Source organism: Eptesicus fuscus, chromosome 9 (assembly GCF_027574615.1).
Source record: "Eptesicus fuscus isolate TK198812 chromosome 9, DD_ASM_mEF_20220401, whole genome shotgun sequence".
Taxonomy (NCBI): domain Eukaryota; kingdom Metazoa; phylum Chordata; class Mammalia; order Chiroptera; family Vespertilionidae; genus Eptesicus; species Eptesicus fuscus.
Genome location: NC_072481.1, coordinates 56,281,321 through 56,299,641, shown reverse-complemented (window position 1 = coordinate 56,299,641; position 18,321 = coordinate 56,281,321). Strand labels below are relative to the sequence as shown.

At 42.2% G+C, this 18,321-nt stretch overlaps 1 protein-coding gene across 1 annotated transcript in view; it reads right to left on the bottom strand.

Moving 5' to 3' along the window:
* The window catches only part of MIGA1 (mitoguardin 1), an 88,115-nt gene extending 83,227 nt beyond the window's left edge, over positions 1 to 4,888 (bottom strand). The window contains exon 1 of the mRNA XM_054720739.1: positions 4,769 to 4,888. Within this exon, the coding sequence (XP_054576714.1) occupies positions 4,769 to 4,888 (120 nt within the window). The remainder of the gene's footprint in view (positions 1 to 4,768) is intronic.
* Between the last annotated feature and the right edge of the window lie 13,433 nt (positions 4,889 to 18,321).

Here is an 18,321-nt window from a genome sequence, read left to right as displayed (position 1 = left end):
AAGAACAGGAACAAGACAGGGATACCCATTTTCATCACTCCTGTACGACATAGTATTGGAAGTGCTAGCCATACTGATCAGACAAGAAGAAGAAATAAAAGGCATCCAAATTAGAAAAGAAGTAGTAAAACTGTCATTATTTGCAGATGACATGATGTTGTACATAGAAAACCCTAAAGACTCCATCAAAAAACTACTAGACTTAATAAATGAATTCGGCAACGTAGCAGGATACAAAGTTAACACTCGGAAATCTGTGGCTTTTTTATATACCAACTAGAGGCCCAATGCACGAAATACGTGCAAGGGGCTCGGTCCTCGCAGCCCCAGCTGCCTCAGCCCTCGCAGTCCCGGCTTCGTCGGGAAGGTCATCCAGATAGTCATCCTGCTGTTCAGTCTAATTAGCATATCAGCTCTTTATTATATAGGATAATGAACTTACAGAAAGAGAAACTAAAAACACAATCCCATTTACCATTGCACCAAAAAAATTAAGATACCTAGGAATAAACTTAAGGAGATAAAAGACCTGTACTCGGAAAATTACAGGATGTTGAAAAAAGAGATAGAGGAAGATATAAACAAGTGGAAGAATATACCGTGTTCATGGACTGGTAGAATCAACATCATTAAAATGTCCATACTACCCAAAGCAATCCATAGATTCAATGCAATCTCTATGAAAATAATGGCATATTTCACAGACCTAGAATAAACGCTCCAAAAATTGATATGGAACAGCCCTAGCTGGTTTGGCTCAGTGGTAGAGCGTTGGCCTACAGACTGAAGAGTCCCAGGTTCGATTCTGGTCAAGGGCTTATGCCTGGGTTGTGGGCTCGATCCCCAATCCGGGGATGGGGGGTGGGGGGTGAGGGGTGGAGGGACATGCAGGAGGCAGCTGATCAATGATTCTTTTTCATCATTGATGTTTCTATCTCTCTCTCCCTCTCCCTTTCTCTCTGAAATCAATAAAAATATATTTTAAAAGTTTTTATATAAAATAAAAGAAGACCCTGAATAGCCACAGCAACCTGAGAAAGAAGAACAAAGTTGGAGGGATCACAATAGCAGATATCAGGCTATATTACAAAGCCACTTTTCGCAAAAATGCCTCGTACTGGCAAAAGAACAGACAAACAGACCAAAGGAACTGAACAGAGAATCCTAAAATTGACCCAAGCCATTGTGCTCAATTAATATCTGACAAAGGAGGTAAGAGCATACAATGGAGTCAAAACAGTCTCTTCAATAAATGGTTTTGGGAAAATCGGACAGATACATGAAAAAAAAGGAAACTAGACCACCAACTTACACTATACACAAAAATAAACTCAAAATGGATAAAAGACTTAAACATAAGACGGGAAACCATAAAAGTCTTAGAAGAATCCACAGGCAGCAAAATATCAGACAGCCGAAATCGGTTTGGCTCAGTGGATAGAGCGTCAGCCTGTGGACTGAAAGGTCACAGGTTCGATTCCGGTCAAGGGTATGTACCTTGGTTGCGGGCACATCCCCAGTAGGGGGTGTGCAAGAGGCAGCTGATCGATGTTTCTCTATCATTGATGTTTCTAACTCTCTATCCCTCTCTCTTACTCTCTGTAATAAAATCAATAAAATATAAAATATACATATACATATATATATATATATATATATATATATATATATATATATATATCAGACATATCTCGCAGCAGTATCTTTACCAATACAGCTCCTAGGACAAATTAAACTAAAGAGAAAAAAAAGAAATGGGACTAAATCAAAATAAAAAGCTTCTGCACAGTAAAAGAAACCATCAACAAAACAACAAGAGAGCCCACTGCATGGGAGAACATATTTGCAAATGTTACATCCAATAAGGCTTTAATCTCCAAAATTTACAGGGAACTCATACAACTTAACAAAAGGAAGATAATAATCCAATCAAAAAATGGGCAAAGGACCTAAATAGACACTTTTCGAAAGTGGACATACAGAAGGCCCAGAGACATGAAAAAATGCTCAAGTCACTAATCATCTGAGAGATGCAAATCAAAACAACAATGAGGTACCATCTCACACCTGTCAGAATGGCTATCATCAACAAATCAACAAAGACAAGTGCTAATGAGGATGTGGAGAAAAGGGAACCCTCATGTACTGCTGGTGGGAATGCAGACTGGTGCAGCCACTGTGGAGAACAGTATGGAGTTTCCTCAAAAAACTAAAAATGGAACTCCCATTTGACCTAATGATCCCACTCTTAGGAATATATCCCAAGAAACTAGAAATACCAATCAGAAAGGATATATGCACCCCTATGTTCATAGCAGCACAGTTTACAATTGCTAAGATTTGGAAACAGCCTAATTGCCCCATAGCAGATGAGTGGATAAAAAACTGTGGTACATCTACACAATGGAATATTATGCTGCTATAAAAAAAAAAAAAAAAAAACCAACTCTTACCATTCGCATGGATGGACCTGGAAAGCATTATGCTAAGCGAAATAAGCCAGTCAGAGAAAGATAAGTATCGCATGATCTCACTCATTTGTGGAATATAATGAACAACATAAACTGATGAACAAAAATAGGTACAGAGACATAGAAGCATCAAACCTCAGAGGGAAGGAGAGGAGTTGGTGAGGGGGATAAGAGATCAACCAAAGGACTTGTATGCATGGTTATATAAGCACTAGAGGCCCGGTGCATGAAATTCATGCACGGGGGGGGGGGGGAGGGGGTGTCCCTCAGCCCAGCCTGCACCCTCTCCAATCTGGGACCCCTCAGGGATGTCCGACTGCCCATTTAGGCCCGATCCCGGTGGGATCGGGCCTAAACGGGCTGTCGGACATCCCTCTCACAATCTAGGACTGCTGGCTCCCAACTGCTCGCCTGCCTGCCTTCCTGATTGCCCCTAACCGCTTCTGCCTGCCAGCCTGATCACCTCCTAACCACTCCCCTGCCAGCCCGATTGCCCCTAACTGCCCTCCCCTGCAGGCCTGGTCACCCCAACTTGCCCTCCCCTGCAGGCCTGGGTCCCCCCCCCAACTGCCCTTCCCTACAGGCCCGGTCGCCCCCAATTTCCCTCCTCTGCTGGCCTGGTCACCCCTAACTACCCTCCCTTGCAGGCTTGATTGCCCCCAAATGCCCTCCCTTGCAGGCCTGGTCCCTCCCAACTGCCCTCCTCTGCTGGCCTGATCGCCCACAACTGCCCTCCTTTGCAGGCCTGGTCCCTCCCAACTGCCCTCCCCTGCTGGCCATCTTGTGTCCACATGGGGGCAGCCATCTTTGACCACATGGGGGCAGCAATCTTGTGTGTTGGAGTGATGGTCAATTTGCATATTACTTTTTTATTAGGATAGAGGCCTGGTGCACAGGTGGAGGCCAGCTGGTTTTCCCTGAAGGGTGTCCCGGATCAGGGTGGGGGTTCCCTTGGGGCATGGAGCGGCCTAGGCGAGGGGCCTGTGGTGGTGTGCAGGCCAGCCACGCCCCCCGGCAACCCAAGCGGAGGCCCTGGTATCTGGGATTTATTTATCTTCTATAATTGAAACTTTGTAGCCTTAAGTGGAGGCCTAGGCCGGGCAGGATGTGCGGAAAGCATGGCTTCCTCCATTACCGGAGAAACCCAAGCCTCCTACTCGCTCCATGGCCACAGCCATCTTGGTTGGGTTAATTTGCATACTCGCTCCTGATTGGGTGGTGGGCGTGGCTTGTGGATGTAGCGGAGGTATGGTCGATTTGCATATTACTCTTTTATTTATTTTTTATTAGTGCACATAAATTTTATTTGAATGTTTTCACATCAAGAAATGAGGGGATACCTGCTAAGATAACTAGCAAATAAAATTCCCTACATTCCAAAGAAGTATAAATGATATCTCAAATGTCTCTGTGAGTTTTAAAGTTCAATGTTTAAAGTTGTTACCTATTTAAAAAGTGGTATTTTTTTTTTAATTTCTTTATTGATTAAGGTGTCACATATTTGTCCTCATCCCCCCATTCCCATCCCCCCGATCCCCACGCATGCCCCAACCCCCTGTTGAACTTAACCGTTGGATAGGCTCATATGCATGCACACAAGTCCTTTGGTTGAACTCTCCCCCTCTCCCCACCCTCCCCTATCCTCCCTCTGAGGCCCGATAGTCCCATCGATGCCTCCTTGCTTCTGGTTCTGTTCTTGTTCCTCAGTCTATGTTGTTCATCATTTCCCCTAGATGAGCGAGATCATATGTCACTAGATATATACTTATGAGAACTGAATGTGAGACGAGCAATAATAGTTATGTTGACAGGCAGATGGATCAGTCTGTAGTGAGTTTCTTTCTGGACCAACAGTTCTTTTGAGACCCAATTTCAATGTCCAGTAGTTCCTTATGTGTACATGTCAGCACTGACCCCTCAGCTCTGGATGGTGGACAAATGGTGGTAACCCTTTTATTAGATAGGATAACCAATGGACACAGACAGTTGGGGGATGAGGGCATGTGCTCGGGGGTGGGAGGGACAGGTCAATGGGGGGAAAAGGAGACATATATAACACTTTCAACAATAAAGAATTTAAATAAAAAAAATATATAAAATACAATCCCTTTTAAGAGTTATGAATTTGATACAACAACAAAAACACAAAACAAAGTTAAGTTGTAAACTACTTTAACAAATATTTTGACTCAATCTTTTAAAATGTCAATCAAATTTTAAACACTGTAAGCAAAATATGCTCGGAGCAGTAAACTTATTATTCAACTTCATGTTAGTTTCATTATTTTTTTTTTTACCTGGGAAAGAGAATAGTACCAAGACAGAGGGCGATCAAACGCTCTTAGTGCTGTGGTCTTCAAGGAAAACTGTGATTCCCTTACTGTTTCTTCTGACATGACTCCTCTTCTAATCTTCATTAAATGAAACATAAAAACATATTAACCACAGAGATTTCTGGTTATTCTACCAAATTAAAATATTAACTCTATCATGATATTAATAATTCATGATATTACATTTACCTGAAGAAAAGAGCATTCTGAGCCAAATTTACTTGAGCTGAAATGTTTACTTATTATTCACCAAAACAGCCAAAAAGAAATTAAATTTGAACTTTGAGTTCCGGTAGTAAATTTTCCTTCCAGTTAAATAAACATTTCAGCTTTTACATAATACTTTAAATCTATTTCTTCCCATGTATTTCTTTCAAATAACAGTGGGGGTGGGTAACGGTGGATACTGAAAGGAATCTGATTGAATCATGATTCCTGGAGCTAGAAAGGAACCTGGGAGTTCACTGAACTTCAGAACTCATGCATTTATTGTCCTACTGTCCCATTTTAAAGATCTTTAAAAAAGTGCCATATACATGTCATGAAATTTATATATAGTTTTAATGCCTATTTCTATAGAAACCAAAGAAAGACAGCTCAGATGTCTACAGAAGAGGCAGCTGTCACTCAGAGAGACCCTTATAGGTAGCAGAACCTTGACTGAAACGTAATGGTTCAGGGTCTGGGTCTATATTTTGCAGAGCCAGAAACCCAATTTTACCATTGTACCCAGCTGGACACATACTAAACAAATTCACATAGTATTGCTGTATAAATTAGTTTATAAATTTATTCATTCACAATAAGGAAATATACTGTCTAGTGAAAGATTAGTTACACTACCAAAACATACCCTTTCTGAAATAAAATGTTATAGGGAGCTGAATTGATAATTAGTTTAAAATGCTGCCTGGTAAGCACCAATTTAATGGGTCCTGAGGAATATTCATCCAGGCCAAGAATGGGCCTGAGAAGACTGTTTCTGGTACACCTACCAAATTTAACATTTCTTTTCCTTAGATAGTGCTATATAAACATTACCAAAGAGAAAAAACAAGTTACCAACAATCCCTCTATAAAACCTTATTTGCTATACTTTCTTTAAGTCCTTTATATTTCTGCATATATTTTCTCTGCTCTCTTTTTCTGGATTCCAGCAGACTACTCCCTTCTGTTAATACCCACCCCTTTTCAGACAAGCATTAAAACCATTGATTAAGTAGTTTCATTTCACACAAAACACAGTAATACTTTTAGGATGGGTTACTGCTACTACTAACACCCTATCCCCTATTAGTGACACAATATAAATTTAATTCCCCCTCATGCATATTGGAATTAAAATGTCAGACTCAGTATAATTAGTTCTAACTTAAGTATAGTACATTTATCCTAACAAAAACAAACAAACAAACAAAACTCTGATGTAGACATTATAGAGAAATACAATGGAAACCATGAAGAAACAAACAAGGATTGCTGGCAGGGGTCACATTGTTTCTGTGTTGGGACCTCCCTCTGTTGCAAAGCTGGCTGGCAGCCATATCTGAGTTTCCATCAATGATTCCCTGAGACCCTGCCCCATCCAATTTACAGCCCCACTTAAGCTTTTTGTAGTAGCTTTCCCAAATGAAAGACTTTGCTAAAATCTCTCAAACAAGCTGCAGCAGGCATCAGCATGCCCCAAACCTATCAGTAAAAGGCCTAAGACCCAGCACTAGCACCAGCCTGCCTTGCTTCACAGCTGGGCTTCACCTGGGCACTTCCAAGCCCAATACAAGTAGCAGCCATCTGCAGAACTTTCTGTAGTTCCTACCCCATGGCCCCAGGCAGTGGCTGACTTTGCACCTCCCAGGAGGCTCCAGAGCCAGTGCACCAGGTGGAGAGCTTAAGACCATACCAGATTAGAACTCTACACATCCATGAGCAACACACTCAAGGGGCAGATTCAGTGAATACCAAAGCTCCACTGAAACAAGTCCTGCTCCATAGGGGTGTCTCCTGTATAGCAGCTTTTCCACTGTAGTCACAGCTGGTCCTCACAGCCAATTGGCCTGGAGGTCAATCCCTCAAACTAATGCCAACAGCAATCAAAGCTCAACTACAACAAGACTGTGCACACAGCCCACACAGGGGTGCATCTAGCGTGCCTAGCTCAGGTGACTGGGGAGTCTGAACCACTTGGCCCCATAGGACATTTACTACACAAGGCCACTCTACCAATTCCAGGAGACACAGAAGCTCTACCCAGTACATAGAAACTAACACAGGGAAGCAGCCAAAATGTGGAGACAAAGAAACAGGTCACAAATGAAAGAAATGGAAGCAAGCAAACTCAGAGTTCAAAACAATAGTTATAAGGTTACTCAAGGATCTCAATGAGAGCTTCAAGGGACTTAGTGAGAATTTCAAGGATCTTAGTGAGACTTTCAAAGACATGAAAAAGGACCAGTCAGAAATTAAGCACACACTAACTGAAATAAAGAATAATTTGCACGGACTCAAAGTAGAGTAGAGGATTCCGAGAATCAAAACAATGATTTGGAATATGAGGAAGCAAAAACATCCAATCAGAAGAGCAAAAAGAAAAAAGTTAAAAAATATGAAGGAAGGTAATATAAGGAGTCTCTGAGACAACTTTAAGCATACCAACATTTGCATTATGGAGGTGCCAGAGGAGAAGAGAAAGAGAGTATGATATTGGAAACCTATCTGAAGAAATAATGACAGAAAACTTTCTCTATCTAGTGAAAGAAATAGACTTATAAGTACAGGAAGTGCAAAGTGTCACAAACAAGAGGAACCCATAGAGGACCACACCAAGACACATCATAATTAAAATGCCAAGGGCAAAAGACAAAGAGAGAATCTTAAAAGCAGCAAGAGAAAAACAGTTAGTTACTTACAGGGGAGCGCCCATATGACTGTCAGCTGATTTCTCAACAGAAACTATGCAGGCCAGAAGGGAGTGGCAAGAAATATTCAAAGTGATGAATAGCAAGGACCTACAACCAAGATTACTCTACCCAGAAAAGCTATAATTTAGAACTGAAGGTAAAGAGCTTCACAGACAAGAAAAAGCTAAAGGAGTTCATCACCACCAAACCAGTATTACATGAAATGTTAAAGGATATTCTTTAAGAACAGGAAGAAGAAAAAGATAAAAAATATGAACAATAAAAAGGCAATAAATACTTATCTATCAATAATTGAATCTAAAAATCAAAATAAACGAATAATAAATCTAATGAACAGCCTAAACTGGTGAATAAAATAGAATCAGAGGCATGGAAATGGAACAGACTGACGATTCTCAGAGGGAAGGGGGGGTGGGGGGCAGGAAGAGATAAAAGAAAGATCTTAAACGCATAAAGGCATTACCAATGGACACAGACAACGGGGAGGTAAAGGCCTGGGGGCAGGGGGCAACTGGATGGAGGGGGTCAAAGGGGGGAAAAGGGGAGACATCTGTAATACTCTCAACAATAAAGATTTAAAAGAAGAAGAAAAAAATACTGAGAGTAATTCACCCCAAGGGAATTTTTCCATAATAGGGGGTTCCAAATTTTTAAGCAGAGGGAAAAGAAAATAAACACTTCAATTTGCTGCAGGGGTTTTCTCAAATGAATTCTGACAAATCTATCTTGCATTCTAACTACCTCATTACTTTTCATTTAAAATCACTGAGGAAGTGATTCCAAACTTAATCATTAATAACAGAATAACTTTTTAAAACCAGCCATTTCAGTGCCTTTCATAAGTATTAATAAAATAAACATGAAGGCAGTTTCATGATTATTCACATTTGTAAAGAGAGTCTAAAACATCACAAAAAAACATTGTACTATGTAATATTACTCACTTGTCTCCATTCTAACCACTGGAGAGTTTAAAATAAGTGTTAAAATAAGTGTCACAAATAGAGATTGCTTCTTAAACACCCTAAAATTCTATTCTACAATTTGGTTTTATAATCCAAGCAAGAATGAAACTCTGGCCTAGCTGGTTTGGCTTAGTGGATAGAGCTTCGGACTGAAGGGTCCCGGGTTTGATTCCAGTCAAGGACACATGCCCAGGTTGTGGGATCTATCTCCAGTGGGGGGAGGGGAGGTAGATGTGCAAGAGGCAGCCCACCAATGGTTCTCTCTGATCACGGATGTTTCTATCTCTCTCTCCTCCCTTCATCTCTGAAAGCAATAAAAATATTTAAAAAAAAAAAAATGAGCCCTTGCCGGTCTGGCTCAGTGGATAGAGCCTCAGCCTGTCCCGGGTTTGAGTCCAGTGAAGCTCACGTGCCTTGGTTGCAGGCGCCACCCTGACTGTGCCCTGGTCGGGTGCACACAGGAGGCAACCAACCGATCATGGATGTTTCTCTCTGCCTTTCCCTCTCTCTTCCACTCTCCCTAAAAATCAATAGAAAAATATCCTCGGATGGGAATTAACAACAACAAAAAAGAATGAAAGCCCCCCCAAATGTTGACGGGAAGCATAAATGTGTACAACCGAACTTTGAGAAGGTACACAGCAAAAATGCTTAGTCGCAATGATAACACTAAAAAAAAAAAATAAAGATCTGTGCAACCGCAAGATCTGTTAAGAATCATCCTCCATAAAATAAATGTTGAACCACGTTATTCAATGAAGGGCTCCGACAGGACCATCCGGATGCTAAAGGCATCTTCAAAGAAAGCATGGTCATCTTCCCCACCCAAAAACTCCTCCCTGCTCAGATCACTGCCATTCCAGCAGAGCCCTGGACCTCACCGGCTGCCCAGCTCCAGGGCCTGCCCAGCGCCCACCCGCCTCTGCAGTCTCGCTCTGCCTTGACAAGAGGACCAGAGAAGGAGCTCGCTCTGGGCTCTGCCGCCCAGCCCCTCCCTCAGGGGAGCGCGGGCCAGCCCCCCGGATTCAGCCCCCGGCTTTCCGTTCCTCCAGCCCGCACTCGGAATCCGAGGGCTAGGGCGGCGCTGGGACCCCTCCCCGCCCCTCCCCGCCCGCCGCCTCTGTCCCGTGGGCGCCGTGACCCCACCTGGGCACCGGGCGCTGCAGGCCAGGTGCAGCCGGCGCACGCCTGCTTCCCCGCCGCAGCCCGGAGCGCAGCGGCAGCCGCCTGGCCGCGAGGGCGGAGTCCTTCCGGGGTCAGGAGCGGGAAGGTGAAGGGAAAGTGGCGGGGCCGGCCAGCCTGTCTGCGTGAGGGGCCACGTGTGAAGCAGCTCCCGCCATTTTTGTTTAGGGTAGACCCTCTCCCCCCCCCGCCCCCCCACCCCATCCCTTTTACGGGAGGAATGTAGAAACTACATTAGAAGAATTGCATCTTGTTACAATGCTGTCAAGAGCTGGTATCATAGTTCATAACCTTTTGTGGGCTCTAGGACCATTCTGGGAACCTGGTGAAAACTATGGGGCCTCTCCCTCAGGAAAATGCACATAAGCACACGCTTATACAGTATTAAAAGAAAAAAAATTATATACATATGTAGGGTGTCTCAAAAAATGTATACGTACACCTTGAATAATTGTAAAGGCAGTGTTTATTAAAATACATTTCATTTTCAAAATTGAGCTATCAGGAAAAGAAATTGAGCTATCAGCTGTTAAAGTGTGTATACATTTTTGGGGGACTGTATATAGATATAGTCAGATGTCCCAAAGCAATCCATAGATCCCAGATTAAGAACTTCTTCTACTACTGCCCTAGCCGGTTTGGCTCAGTGGATAGAGCATCGGCCTGGGAACTGAAAGGTCCCAGGTTCGATTCCGGTCAAGGGCATATACTCGGGTTGTGGGCTCCATCCCCAGTGGGGGGCTTGTAGGAAGCAGCCAATCCATGATTCTCTCTCATTGTGGATGTTTGTATCTCTCTCTCCCTTTTCCTTCCTCTCTGAAATCAATAAAAATATATTAAAAAATAACTTCTACTACTATAGACCCTCAGCCCCTAAACGAACGAATATTAGGAGACATTCCAACCCTGTATCATTGATGAAGTTATTGATTTTTTTGTTGTTGTTGTTTAATAGGAGAGGAGCCTACAACCAAGGTAAGTGCCCTTGACTGGAATCGAACCCGGGAGCCTTTGGTCAGCAGACCAAGGCTCTATCCGCTGAGCCAAACTGGCTAGGGCAAAGTTGTTAATTTAAATTCCTCTTTAGCTTTTCTCCACATTTCCTACTGAATTCGACTACCAAATAATATGTGAATATGGCCAACTCTGAGGGGTTAGGCAGGGTGTTCACTGCTCTGAGATTCTGTTTAATACATAGTAAACCACTGGAGGGGAGGACAACAAAACAAGATGCTGTTTCTATGTGCAGTCCTTAGCCAAAACATTCTGTCAGAACTGCAGGTTTAAAAATTATTGTGGTGAAAAGCCAAAATAATTTTGTAAAGATAATTAAAACACAAGAGCAAATGTTGCTATTTCTATCGAAGGACCTAAAATGAACAGTTTTTTTCCTGTCAGTTTTCAAAATTCCCATTTAGTCAAAATGGAAAATAAGGAGAATGATAATACCAATGTGTGACGTGACTAGACAATAAGTAAAAATGCACAGACTGAGTTCTATGTGGAAATATTTTACATTTATAAAGTAAATGGTTCTCTTGGCTGTTGAAGAACCTGGAATTTGTAAGGCTATTTTTGTTTATTCCTCCATCTTCTCTTCTACCTCCTCCCTACTTCCCACAACTTCCAAACATTCAGTCTAATGGGAAGAGCAGCAATGATGACTACCACTTAAAGCAACTTTTCTAAGAACATTATCCCTTTAATTCCACAACAAACATTATGAGAGAGATATTATACACTGAGTATCAATTTTACTCTTTAATAGGAGAATAAGAAATTCCATATTTTATTTATTTTTTAAATCAATGTAATTTGCTCCAAACCTCCCATCTCCTGGGTTGCCAGAATATTCGGTCTTAATCATTATTGGGTATATCAGCATCCTGTTAGCTACAAGCAAAATAGAACCAAACAAATAGTCACTTAAACCATAGGATATGGTATTCCACATGAATGAAGCTGCAGATGGACACAGTCTCCTATTTGGACTTGATGTCTTCTGATACCCTGGCCCAGAGGGGGGAAATGGGGCTTGGATTAATTCTAAAGGTTTGTCCCTCCCCCAGATAACCAAAGTCACCATGCAATGCTCACCAAACCAGGGAGTGGAATTTATGAAGTAATATTAGTTGTATTATTAATATTAGTTGTATTAGCAATATTACTTACCATTCTGATATGGAAGTACTTGCCACATCCATCATTAATGAATTTGGAGGATCCTATATGTATAGTGTCAAAACAATTCATCTGACTGCTAGAGTTTGGATACTTTCTCTGTCACATACTAAGTACGTGGTCTTAGGCAAGGTACTTAACCTCCGTTTCCTCATTGGTGTGATGGGAAGTTAAATCCTATCTAATAAAGAGGGAATATGCTAATTGACCATCACACCCTCACAAAGATGGCGGCACCCACAGCCAACAAGGAGGGAATATGCCATGCCCTCAAAGATGGCAGTGCCCACAGCCACAAGATGGAGGCTCCCAGTCCCCTCAGCCCTGCCAGGGCAGCAGGCATGTGACATGGCTGGACCCACCCCCAGGCAGGTCCAGCTGCTCCGCACGCCTGCCTCTGGAGTCCCCCAGTCCCCTCAGCCCCTCAGCCGCCCAGGGCTGGCCTGAGGTGCAGGCAAGCCTCGGATGTCGGCTGCCTAGCCACCCAGGGCCGCCTGAGGCTCAGGTAACCAGGGCCAGCCAAGGCTTGCACTGCCAGCAATGGAAGCAGCAGAGATGTGATGGGGGCATCGCCTTCCTCTGATCACCAGGTCACCTCCCGCCCTTGAGGGCTCCCAGACTGTGAGAGGGAGCAGGCCGGGCTGAAGGACCCCCCTCCTTCCAGTGCATGAATTTTCATGCACTGGGCCTCTAGTGTAATAGTAAGTATAAAGCACTAAGATGCTTATGTAAGTTTTTAACTTGGATTACTTGTATCTCCAAAGACTCTGAGGATAAAACTCTATCCTATATAATAAAAGCCTAATATGCAAATCGACCAAAGGGCTGAACGACCGGTCGCTATGATGCGCACTGACCACCAAGGGGCAGATGCTCAACACAGGAGCTGCCTCCTGGTGGTCAGTGCACTCCCACAGGGGGAGCGCCACTCAGCCAGAAGCTGGGCTCATGGCTGGCGAGCATAGCAGCAGTGGCAGGAGCCTCTCCCGCCTCCGAGGCAGTGCTAAGGATCCCAGACTGCAAGAGGGTGCAGGCCGGGCTGAGGGACTCCCCCACCCCCCACCCCAGTGCATGAATGTCAAGCACAGGGCCTCTATTTCCATGTAATTTGTTTCTTTGGTAATTCTATATGTTTTGTCTTACGCACATAGAAACATTACTTTGAGAAGGGGGGTCCATAGGCTTTACTAGAATGTCAAAGGGTTCAATTATACCTATAAAATGGTTAAGAACTTAGAACAATCTTGGCAAGTACTTTTAAGATACATGACATTTTAAGTGGGACTTTTTCATGTCTTTTGGCAGTCGAGAAAAATAGATGCCAAGTGCCTTCTAAAAAAGTATGCTAGAGCATCCAGAATATGCTAGGACAGTGGTCGGCAAACTCATTAGTCAACAGAGCCAAATGTCAACAGTACAACAATTGAAATTTCTTTTGAGAGCCAAAATTTTTAAACTTAAACTTCTTCTAACACCACTTCTTCAAAATAGACTCGCCCAGGCCGTGGTATTTTGTGGAAGAGCCACACTCAAGGGGCCAAAGAGCTGCATGTGGCTCGCGAGCCGCAGTTTGCCGACCACAGTGCTAGGAGAATGAGAAGCCCATTTAGCAATTCTCCATCCTCATGTACTTCCAGGGAATGAAATGGCAGAATTGATAAAAAAAAAAAAAAAGACTAGAGAATGAAAATGCCCAGGAGGTAGTTTTCTGGAGTGCTGTACATTTTTCTTACTCTTCCCCAAGAGTGGAGAGAAAAGAGTGCTTATCCCATCCTACCCCTACCTCAAGCCAAGCGAAGGAGCCTTAAGAAACTCAGACAACTTGACCTCTGTGCCCTAGTTTATGTCACCTGGAAAAGTCTAAAGGCAATAGACTGTCCAAAGAGGCCTTTGATGGCAGAGCAGAGAGAGAAGGTTGCAGCGGAAGTGGCGTATACTTGCAGTTTTGTGAGAAAAGTTTTCCTGTGGGCCATGTAAATGCCACCGAAGGTAGCCAGGCTCGAATTATCTTAAAAAGTTGTATTCCAAACCCAAAGTTAAGTGGACCATCTAAGTGGTTATAGCCACAAATAGTTTTCCTACTGTTGGAAAGGAAACAGAGAGAGGTCCCCAGCAAGACGAGCAGTCATCGAGGAACCCACAGAGAGGCCCTGAAAGGAAAGAGCCAGCATTTTGGAGTGAGCCTACAAGCAGAAGGTACCAAAGTCAGATTTAATTGCGCCGACCGGGTGTATTTGATATTTTATTTAGGATGTTCAGGATCACTGCTCGCTCCAGCTGAGACAATATATGGTCAATGTACTTCATGAATTATTGGTGGAAACAGCACTTATCAAGTAACAACATTAAGCCTCACCAAAGTCTAGCACTTTGAGAAGTTAAAAACAATTACATCACCTAAGTAGATGAATTCTTTTAGGTAATTCATATATCCAATTACTTTTTCCATTAATCGCTAAAACCTGGCAGAGTCCCCAGAAGTAACCTAGAGCCTCCTTTCAAATCCACACAATGCCATAGGGCTTATACTGGCTATTGTATCTTTGTTTCATCACCCACCCAAAAGTATTTGACAGGATTCTTCTACACATCAAAACTGAGCTAATCAAGGTATCTATTATTCAGAGTACAGTTCTAGATGCTAATTTAAAATATCTATTCTATGCACACATCCAGATATTGCAGATGCAGTTCCTCAAAATGTTAAGTATATGATCCAATTCCTCTTCTAGATAACACCAAAAAGAAATGAGAACATACAGCTACATAAAAACTTGTACATGAATGTGCATAGCAACATTATTCATAATGGCTAAAAAGTGAAAGCAAACCAAATGTTCATCAACTAATGAATTGATAAATAAAATGTGGTATGTTCATATATGGACATTTATTTGGCCATATAAAGGAGTGCAGTACTGGTACATGCTACAACATGGGTGAAACTTTAAAACATGCTAAGTAAAAAAGTCAGTCATAAAAGATTACATATTGTGTGATTGTATTGATATGAAATGTCCAGAATAAGTAGATCTATTGAGATAGAAAGTAGGTTAGTGATAGCCTCAGGCTGGAAGGGTTAGGAGGAAATGGAGGTGACTGATAAAGAGTATGGGACTACTTTTTAGAGTGTGGTACAAATCTGTGAATATATTAAAATACTAAATTGTATACTTTAAATGTGTGAATTATAAAGTATGTGAGTTATATCTCAATTAAGCTTGTTACCCCCAAAATTAGTATTGCCATTTGGTTTTTTTTTTATATTTTTATTGATTTCAGAGAGGAAGTGAGAAGGAGAGAAAGAGATAGAAACATCAAAGATGAGAGAGAATCATTGATTGGCTGCCTCCTGCATGCTCACCACTGGAGACCGAGCCCACAACCTAGGCATGTGCCCCTGACTGGAATTGAACTGGGGACCCTTCAAGACCGCAGGCCGACGCTCCATTCCCTAAGCCAAACTGGCGCTAGGGCATGTATTGCTATTTTTACTTGCCATTACTCAGTTGCAAAAATGAGAAGGTATTTTTTTTGAGAAGGTATCTGTTTTAATACGACCATTCAATTGTCTTCTTCCCCATTCTACCCCCACCAACATGGCTTTAGGAGAGCTTTCAGTGCCTGGCCTGAGGAACAATTGCAGGGTCTACATTTCATATCATGTTTGACACAGATGGCATCTCCGGAGTTCTACTCCAGAATCAGCGTGATCTACCTGGGCACCTATGGAATGTATAATCTCTCCTTTCTGACAGGGGAGTTGATAGATTTCCCAGCGATGACTTCCTTCCTTATAGCCTGCCCAGGTATTATTGAAGAAAAGTAAGGGATTAAGGATTCTGGATTAAGGGATAAAAGGATAAATGCAAATACCTTGGAGTGAGCAGGGAGGGTGGGAGTCCATGGAAGTTAAAAGTAGGAGATATACTGCACTGTCAGAGCGCATCTGCTTCATGAGGACTGGTCCACGGCAAGGACTTGACCTGGTGTCTACATGAGAAGCACTGCCTACTTTCATGTATCAGGAGCCACACACACCCGCCTTGAGCAGCCACATCGTTTAGCTCTCTGTGTCCTAGAACCCCTGAAGGAAAGATAAGCCAAAAAGGGACCTTGGTCACCAGGTCCTGATACATTTTAAATACAAGAATTTTGGAAGAAATGACTTTTGCCTTTTTTTGGTCTATTTAATTGTCTGTCTTATTGATTTGTATATGCATATGCATTTATATAAGCTCGTTATCACTTTATACATATTTTAAATTTCTTTCCTTATTTGCTGGCTTGACTTTTCATCTCTTAATGGTGTCTTTTGATGCAGAGATGAGTTTTTATAGGTGACACATAGTTTTTGGCAGCAAAGTTACTTAATAATGGAGAAAATTTCAAACCCCCTAAATTTCAAAATCTCTCTTTACTACATTCAAAAAGCATCTCACTCATTTTCAAAACATCACTTTTACTTTGAGACCATAGGTTAAATGTATGCATTAAGACGTTTTTGTAGTTAGTATATTGATGAGAGCCACTTGTTATCACTGCAAAGATCAGAAAATCTAAAACACTTGACTTCTTTCAAAAAACTCTACTTTAAAGTCAGGACTTTTGCCACAAGACATCAGGGAAGAAGTGATTTTCTTTTCTTTTTTTTTTTTAAGAAGTGATTTTCTTGATCATTCTCTTATCTCTTTACAAAGCAGTATAAATATTTAAAACATTTAGATATTATATTTTTTAAAATAAAAATTAATTACATTGCTGACATCCTGTAACATAAAAACTGCAATATTTTGAAATATGTTGAAAATAAAGGAAGGAGTGGTAGCACATACGCACCCTCCAAATTGTGAAACTTCCATTCTTGCCCAGGGAAGCCAGGATAGGTAACCATCTGTGGTGCAACCTGAGACTTGGTGTTAACCCCTACACAGAATGTTGGCAAAGGTCCCTTCATTCCATTTTTACCATAAAAATAGAAGTAGAAGCTCCCATATTTTCTACTTCTTTCTTCCTTTCTTTCTTTCTTTCTTTCTTTCTTTCTTTCTTTCTTTCTTTCTTCTTTCTTTCTTTCTTAATCACCTTTAGCTCAATGGGGTGGCTCATTTGGTTGGAGCATCATCTCTTTAACCAAAAAGATTGTCGTTCCATTCCAGGTCAGGGCACATACCTATGTTACAGGTTTGATCCCCGGCTGGGGTGCATATGAGAGGCAGCCAATGGATGTTTCTCTCTCACATAAATGTCTCTCTCTCTCTCTCTCTCTCTCTCTCTCCTCTCTCTCTCTCTCTCTCCTCCTTTCCTCTCTAAAATCAATGAACATACTCTCAGATGAGGAATTTTTTTTCAAATCACCTTTATGGGAAAGGAATTGGTCATCACAATATTTATCATTCAGGAGGCTTAAAAGTATCAATCATTCCCAGACAAGAAAAAGCTAAAGTAGTTCATCACCACCAAACCAGTATTACATGAAATGTTAAAGGGGCTTCTTTAAGAAGAAAAAGAAAAAAAGATAAAAATATAAATAATAAAATGGCATTAAATACATACCTATCAGCAATTGAATTTTAAAATAAAAGAACAAACAAAACAGGAACAGACTCATAGGTACAGAGAACATATTTTAAAAAATTCAAATTCTTTATTGTTGAAAGTATGACATATGTCTCCTTTTTCCCCCATTGACCTGGCTGCTCCCACCCTCCAGCACATGCCCTCACCTCCCTACTGTCTGTGTCCATTGGTTATGCTTATATGCATGCATACAAGACCTTTGGTTGATCTCTTACCCCCCACCCCATACAGAGAACATTTTGATGATTGCCAGATGGGAAGGAGTTTGGGGAGGGGTGGGTGAAAAAAGTGAAGGGATTAAGAAGTACAAATTGGTAGTTACAGAATAATCTTGGGGACATAAATAAAGTGCAGCATAGGGAATAGAGTCAATAATCCTATATCTTGGTATGATAAAAGCCTAATATGCAAAGTGTCCCCTTGGGCGGTCGTTCAACTGGGAGACCAGGAGTTCGACCGCTTGCTATGATGTGTGCTGACCACCAGGGGGCGGCATGGAACATGGCAGGCGGCAGTGGAGGTGCTGCCAGCCCCGATGGGCCCCTACGAGAACAGGACTGTGGCGGGATTGTGGACAGGTGAAGAAGCAGCACCAGGCCAAAGTGGGGTGCGAGGCGGGGCTGAGGGGCTGGGAGGCTGGGAGTGCAAGCTGGGGCCCGATCCCCGCTGGCTACCCCGAGGGACCTCACCCATG